The sequence below is a fragment of the Telmatherina bonti genome, assembly GCF_933228915.1.
Source record: "Telmatherina bonti genome assembly, chromosome: 12".
Classification (NCBI taxonomy): Eukaryota; Metazoa; Chordata; class Actinopteri; order Atheriniformes; family Telmatherinidae; genus Telmatherina; species Telmatherina bonti.
This window is the reverse complement of record NC_136610.1, coordinates 39,136,570-39,144,502: the sequence shown is the minus strand read 5'-3', so window position 1 is coordinate 39,144,502 and position 7,933 is coordinate 39,136,570. Positions and strand designations below refer to the sequence as shown.

The following is a 7,933-nucleotide window of genomic DNA, read 5'->3' as shown; positions in this document are numbered from 1 at the left end:
AGGAGCAAGAGGAGCAGGAGGAGCAGGAGGAGCAAGAGGAGCAGGAGGAGCAAGAGGAGCAGGAGGAGCAGGAGGAGCAAGAGGAGCAAGAGGAGCAGGAGGAGCAAGAGGAGCAGGAGGAGCAGGAGGAGCAAGAGGAGCAAGAGGAGCAGGAGGAGCAGGAGGAGCAAGAGGAGCAGGAGGAGCAGGAGGAGCAGGAGGAGCAAGAGGAGCAGGAGGACCAGGAGGAGCAGGAGGAGCAGGAGGAGCAGGAGGAGCAAGAGGAGCAAGAGGAGCAAGAGGAGCAGGAGGAGCAGGAGGAGCAAGAGGAGCAGGAGGAGCAGGAGGAGCAAGAGGAGCAGGAGGAGCAGGAGGAGCAGGAGGAGCAAGAGGAGCAAGAGGAGCAGGAGGAGCAGGAGGAGCAGGAGGAGCAAGAGGAGCAAGAGGAGCAGGAGGAGCAAGAGGAGCAGGAGGAGCAGGAGGAGCAAGAGGAGCAGGAGGAGCAGGAGGAGCAGGAGGAGCAAGAGGAGGACTGGATTTTCCCTCTCCGTTGCCGAGGCAACCAGAGTTTCTGTGAGAAGCAGGAGAAGTTCTGATCCGGTTTCCAGCTGACAGGACTGGTTTCATCCCAGTAAGGTCATGTGATCAGAGCGACGTTTTTCTGGAGGAATAAAGGTTCTGCTGGGTCAGACCCGAACCGGGCCAAGCGGATCAGAACCCGGAAGGAAGGTTGGAACCGTGTTCCTGAAATGTTCTTTAGAGACGGTCCGACCCAGGACCAAGTTTAATATGTAGGCCGGTCCTGGTTCTGGAGAGGACCGGTTTCCACGGATCTCCAGGTCTTGGGTCACGTGACCTCAGCCTTCTTGAAGGCCCGTTTCCATGGAGACCATCTCTGCAACCTGCAGCAGGTCCTCTCAGGTTCTGGTTCAGGTCTTTGCTGGACCAGAACTTCTGTTTAAACGAAACCGACCAAAAAACTGGACTAGTTCCAGTCTGGATCCGGGTCTTCCTGCCGGACTGGACCAGCTGGACGCTCCGGGACCCGGACTGACCTGCAGAACTTTACAACTCCTCCTCCTTAAAATGCTGCTCACACGCGCGCTCCCGGTTCTCTCCAGTCGGACCGCGCACGGGCACGCGCATCTCAAGTCCAAACGCGCCGGTTTTCAGGAAAAGTTTTTTTCCTTTTTCTCTCTTATCAGCCACCAAACACGCGCACGCGCACCGCGTCCCTTCTCGCTCCTCATGTTAGAAGGACCCATCAGGAGGAAGAGGAGGAGGAAGAAGAGGAGGAGGAAGAGTTGTGAAAGAAAAGTCGAATTGACAGATTATGACACAAAATGCGGCGCGCGCTCATCATCACGGATCCGTTTCAAGGTGTCTCTCCCTCCCTCTCCCTCTCCCTCCCTCTCTCTCTCTCTCTCCCTCCCTCTCCCTCTCTCTCCCTCTCCCTCCCTCTCCCTCTCTCCTCCCCTCCCTCCCTCCCCCGCCAGTAGAAGCGCAGTGAACGCGGCAGCAGCCTCGCGCTCCTGTCTCTCCCGGAGCTCGCGCCTCTCCGCCTGGATATCTGGACTCCAGAGTTTCTTCTTCCATCCGGACGCAGAAATTTTTCCTCCTCTCCAGTTTTCCCGCTTTCTGAGCGACGCACGCGGCAGAGCGCGCGGACTGAAGGCGGAAAGCCGCATTGTTCCGGTTTACGGTCCGGTTTCTGGTTTTTCGGCTTGTTTGTCTCTTTTCTCTCCTCTTGGAGCTTCGTGGAGGAGCGCGATGGCAGCCATGCGCGTGCGCCCCGCGTGTCACGCGCGGTGAGAAGCAGAATTCCTGCTGGAAGAAGTGAAGATGGAGGAGAAACGCGGCGCGTGCCGCGGCCAGGCGCGTGCGGCGGTCTGGCCGCTTTCTGCCCTCTGAGCTTCAAACTGGTGCGACTGGGAACAAACCAGTATTCATTCCCTGGATCGTGGGGGGGTGGGGGGGAGGAGGGGGGCGCGCAGTACTGAGGCATCTCTTCTCATAACCTCCTTCACTCCTCTGCTCCTCTTCCTCCTCTTCTGCTCCTCTTCCTCCTCCTCTTCTCTTCTTCCTCTTCCTCCTCCTCTTCCTCTCTAAAACAAGCAGAATGATGGACTTGTTTCGCCGCATCGCCGTCCTCCTCGCGCTCTTCTCCACGCTTCGGAACCACCAGACAGATCTGTGAAAAAGCTGCCTGCCTCACCCCTTCCTCACCCCTCTCCCCCTGCCTTGCCCCCCCCCCCCCCCCCCCCCTCCCAGATGAAGCCCCTCTCATGGAGGTAGAACAGCCACCTTGGGGGCCGACCGACCAGCGGGGGGGGTTTTCCAAGCAAAAGGAGCCCGTCAGCAAGAGACGCATTGGATGAAATCGGACCACCCCCCCACACCCCTTCCTCACCCCTCCTCTTCTCCTCTGTTTCTCCTTCCCCACCGCACCCCCCACTCCCCCTCCAGCCTCCCCTCTCTAGTTCCTCTCGGCTGGTTTGGAGGCTACATGGGGGTGTAGTGACTGGACAAACCTTGTTGCGCCCCCCGAAGCAGCCTGCGTCCCACTAGTGCCGGGAGGAGCGTTGCGCCCGTCCATGTGTCGGCGGCGCCGTCCCGCGTCTCCGCAGGGAGCCGCCTGCTTCACCTCCGCAGCTTCTGGTGAGTCTCACGTCTCTGCTCACATCGTTTCTCCTAGTTTGGCTGAAATGTGTCGTTATGTCGGGAAATGTGAGGAGAAGACCGCAGGAAGGAAGTGGTCCTGCACAGTCCCAGTTCCTCCCAGTTCCTCCCAGTTGCAGAATAACCCGAGTGCTGCATGGCGAGACCCCAGAAACAGAGAGCAGCGTTAGAGTTGGAGGCGAGGACGACAGTCGGGCTGTTGTCTGGTCAGAGGAAAGACGCAGCAGCTGCTGGATTTCAGGAATTCTGCGACTTTTCCTGCAGGATTAAAATTCTGCATCAAACATGCGAAACAGAAACGGCTCGATGAGCAGAGATGAGACAGAAAGAGGGAAAGCTGTGTGATGAACATGAGAAAGCATTTTAATGGTTTGTTTCTGTGTGTGTGTGTGTGTGTGTGTGTGTGTGTGTCCGTCCGTCTCTCTCTCTCTCTCTTCAAAGGTTACTAAATGGTTTTCTGGGGGAGGATTTCTAACCGGCGAGATGCTGCTCGTACTCCTGCTGGCAGCGTTTTTTTCCTCCATGTCCGGCTCCCTCTCCTCCTCCCCGTCCTCCACGGCGGACGGACTCCCCATGGCAGACCCGTCCGCCTCGGATTTGATGGCCGAGACCTGCAGCGCCTGCTCCTGCATGTCGGTGGAGAACGTGCTGTACGTCAACTGCGAGAAGATCACCGTCTATCGGCCCACGCAGCTCATCCCCCCGGCCTCGTCTCTCTACCACCTCAACTTCCAGAACAATTTTCTGATGCTCCTCTACCCGAACTCCTTCCTGAACTTCACCCACGCTGTGTCGCTGCAGCTGGGGAACAATAAGCTGCAGAACATTGAAGGTGGAGCGTTCATGGGGATGAGTGCGCTGAAACAGCTGCACCTCAACAATAATGAGTTGAAGGTGCTGCGAGCGGACACTTTCCAGGGCATTGAAAACCTGGAATACCTCCAGGCTGACTATAACTTGATCAAATACATCGAGAAAGGAGCTTTTAACAAACTGCACAAGCTGAAAGTGCTGATCCTGAACGATAATCTCATACAGGCCCTTCCTGACAACATATTCCGCTTTGCCTCACTCACACACTTGGATATAAGAGGGAACAGGATCCAGAAGCTTCCCTACTTGGGGGTTTTGGAGCACATCGGGCGCATCGTAGAGCTGCAGCTGGATGACAATCCCTGGAACTGTACCTGCGACCTGGCTCCGCTCAAGGCGTGGCTGGAAAACATGCCCTACAATATCTTCATAGGCGAGGCCATATGCGAGACACCGAGCGACTTGTACGGGAGGCTCCTGAAGGAAACCAACAAGCAGGAGCTCTGTCCCATGGGAACAGGAAGCGAGTTCGACGTCAGGATGCCGCCACTCGATAACGGTCAGGTTCCCTCCAAACTGTCGCCAAGCACCGTGGCTCCTGCTGCCACCAAAGCGCCAAAAGCCACAGACTCGTCTAAGATTTACGGGAACGGGATTGTGGCCGGTTTGCCGCCGTTTGGAAGGAACAGCCAGATAGTTTCCTTTCAGACACGGACACCTCCGGTGTTGTGCCCGCAGCCCTGCAGCTGTAAAGCCCACCCCTCGGACTTTGGCATCAGCGTAAGCTGTCAGGAGAGGAACATGAAAAGTCTGGCTGAGCTTGTCCCCAAACCCCCAAATTCCAAGAAACTTCACCTCAGTGGGAATTACATCAGCGACATCAGCCCGACTGACTTCCAAGGCTTCGAAGGCTTGGATTTGCTTCATCTTGGCAGCAATCAGATCGCCACTGTGCAGAGAGGTGTGTTTGCTAACCTCACCAATCTGCGGAGACTGTATCTGAACGGAAACCAGCTTGAACAGTTGCACCCAGAGATGTTTTTGGGGCTCACCAATCTGCAGTATCTCTATTTGGAATACAATGCCATAAAAGAAATCCTGGCGGGTACGTTTGACTCCATGCCCAACCTGCAACTGCTGTACCTCAACAACAACGTACTGCGGAGCCTCCCTGCCTACGTGTTTGCTGGCGTCCCTTTAGCCAGACTCAACCTGAAGAACAACCACTTCATGACCCTGCCCGTGAGCGGCGTGCTAGACCAGCTGCGGTCGCTGACCCAGATAGACCTGGAGGGGAACCCGTGGGAGTGCTCCTGCGACCTGGTGGCCCTGAAACTCTGGCTGCAGAGGTTAAGTGATGGAGTTGCTGTCAAGGAGGTGAAATGCACCTCCCCAGTGCAGTTCGCCAACATCGAGCTGCGCCTCCTAAAAAATGAGATCCTGTGTCCGAAACTTGCAAGGCCTCTTTTTATTGTGACCGGCGCCACCCCTGTGATGACCTCGGTGTCGCCTGCAGGAGTGGACAGGGCCCCTCCTGGAGGGCCCGTGCCTCTATCCATTATGATTCTCAGCATCCTGGTGGTGCTGATCCTCACTGTGTTTGTGGCCTTCTGCCTCCTGGTGTTTGTCCTGAGGCGGAACAAGAAGCCGGTGGGCCGGCAGGAGGGGCTGGGGAGTCAGGAGTGTGGCTCCATGTCGCTGCAGCTCCGCCGCCACAGCCACAAATCCGGGAAAAAAGGCTCCATTCCGGGAGACGACCTCGGAGGCGAAACCTTCATCCCACAGACGATTGAGCACATCGGCAAGAGCCACACCTGCGGGATCGGACGCTCCTCGGACATGGACGCCGGCTTTAAGTTTGCAGACTCGCAGAGACAGAAGATCATCCTTCGTAACTGTGCCGATAAGGATAAAGACTCACTTTCCACCCTGGAGCGCAACAAGCGTCTGAGCACCATCGATGAACTGGAGGAGTTCCTGCCCCACCGGGAGCCCAGCATGTTCATCCACAACTTCCTGGACACCAAGAGAGATTTCAGCAGCATAGGGATGGGCGGCTACGAAATCCGCTACCCAGAGAAAACGCTGGATAAAAAGATGAAGAAGTCTTCGCTGATAGGTGGGAACCACAGTAAGATCGTGGTGGAGCAAAGGAAAAGTGAGTATTACGAGTTAAGATCCAAGCTCCAAGGAACACCTGATTACCTGCAGGTGCTCGAGGAGCAGACTGCCCTCAGTAAGATGTAGGGGGGGGGGGGGGGTGATTTCTGCATTACACACACAGACAAACAAGCCAAACACACCTTCCTTCCTTCCTTTCTTCTCCTTCTTCTTTTCTTTGCATCTCCTCACAAACACAGCAAAAAGTGCCTTCTGGAAACCTAATGACCAATGCAGAGATGGACAAAATGGCTCCACACTGGCGTCAGCGTGGATTTATTTCAGATTACCAGACCTTCTGGATTATTGTCCATCTGCAAACAGACCGCAGGACAGTCCTAGTGTTTTTTGCTGCTATTCAAACAAGTACTTATCTTATTTTTGTTGTCTTTTCTCTTTTCCTCCTTTTGTTTTTTCCCACCAAATCAAAGGGTCTTGAAAACAGTGCTTGAGAAAATACCTCGCCGCCGTCAGCCCATGTTGTTTTTCTTTGAAAACGGAGCATCGGTTGCTGTTTTTTTGCTCTGGAGAGCATCTGGAATCGCTACTTCTGGAACTTCTGGGATGAGACGAACAGATTTAGTGACTCGCTGGATGCTACTTTTGCTTTTCTTCTTGTTTCTGTTTTTTTATGGGGTCATCTGCAGACGCTGCCATCTTGTCTGGATTAGCCACCAGTGGCGGGTACACCTGCTGGTTGCCGGGGAGGATTAATGACCCCCGCTGTGGAAAACTCTTCCTTTGTTTTTTTAGGCAGGCAATGATTTCATGACTTGTTTTCTTTGTGTAAAGAGCCATGTTAAATATCGTGTCTTCTGAATGGAGTTGTGTTTCTCTTCGACATTGCTACTCTCGGTAAACGTATGTTTTTGGGTGAAATCTAACGGCACATACTCTGTCAGAGGACAAATTTCTGAAAAACGGAATGAGAGAAAAAAAAAGATAAAAAAGAAGAAAAAGCTAAAAAAAAAAAGACGATGAAGCTGCTTGCCATGTAAGCGTAACCCTGAATTTATTTTGTAAGTCTTACATTATTTGTATGTGTGGGACTGGTTTGTAAATTCCAAGAAAAGACTTGAGATGTTCACAGGAAGACGTTCATACTGTGCAGCGCAGCATCGTCACCCAGAGACTACGAGCCTTCATACTGTCATCCTCCTCGGCTCTCAATTGGTAGTTTAAAGGAAAAACTAACGACATAGTTAATTTATTTTTCTATGCAGGATTATTTAAAGAATTACTGGTATTATTTAAAATAGATGACGCAGAGTGGAGTCGGTTTCCTTCTAAGGCCTCGTAGAGTCTGTTTCCTTATTCCTCCATCTCCCACGGTCTCCTAAAAGGTTTCTTCTAAACATTATGCAACCAAAATAAATGTGCATTAACATGTTTCTGGCGGCACATCGAGGCTCTAACCTGGACGGGATGGGATCGTACAACACCGTGTGCAATATTAGTAAAACAATCCTTCAGATCTTTGTTTTATTTATTTAGTTTGAGGTTTTTACTGGCGGGTTCGACGCCCAAATTCTCTCCTCAGCCTAACTATCTGGTCCTTATTTAAAACAGTATTGTTAAGTTAAACTTATGAGTGTTTTCGACATTACAAATGAATAGAATGTATCATGGAAAGTATAATAAATACGATTTTCTATTGCTTATAACTCTCCTGTATATTGGTTAATTTTCTCTTGTATAATCATGTTGAAATGAAGGTATTAAAATCAGCACCTGTTTGCACCGTGTCCCCGTTTCTTGAAGGCGACCGTGATGCTTGGAAGCTTCTCAAGTGGCAGGAAAATCTGCTTTTAGTTGCATTTTATTGGCTGAAATGCAGCTTTTCTGTCTTTAAATGCAACACCAAGCTGACATGTCGTTAAACGAGCGATGTGCGATACCACGGGTTTTCTCACCGGTGCGATACCAAGTACATCCCCAGCCAGTACCGGCCGATACCCAGACTCTGAACAGAAACGTTTGGAAGAAGATTAAACTGATGGGAAAATACTGATATTTACATTTTAATTAAAATATTTTGCATTTAAAATCAAATTATTGGTAAAATGGATCAATAATTGCATATTAATCCAACAAATTAGAATAATTAACATGATAATCTACTATTTTCAGCCATATTTTACTGCATGTTGAACGACCTCCAGCCTCTGCAGCGTCCCGACAAACCGAACGGCAGCTGACCTCAGGGACCATGATCACCTCAAGCTGAACTCGTACTGATGAAGTATTTACATGTTTCATAAACATATTTACTACGGTAAACAACAAACAAGATGCTTTATGT

General features: G+C 51.9%; 1 protein-coding gene across 1 annotated transcript; it reads left to right on the top strand.

Moving 5' to 3' along the window:
* Positions 1-3,102: 3,102 nt before the first annotated feature.
* Positions 3,103-5,718, top strand: slitrk4 (SLIT and NTRK-like family, member 4; the record flags this gene model as incomplete). Its single annotated transcript, XM_079249656.1, has 1 exon — positions 3,103-5,718. The coding sequence occupies exon 1, from the start codon at positions 3,142-3,144 to the stop codon at positions 5,716-5,718; it is 2,577 nt and encodes an 858-aa protein (XP_079105782.1). The 5' UTR covers positions 3,103-3,141.
* Between the last annotated feature and the right edge of the window lie 2,215 nt (positions 5,719-7,933).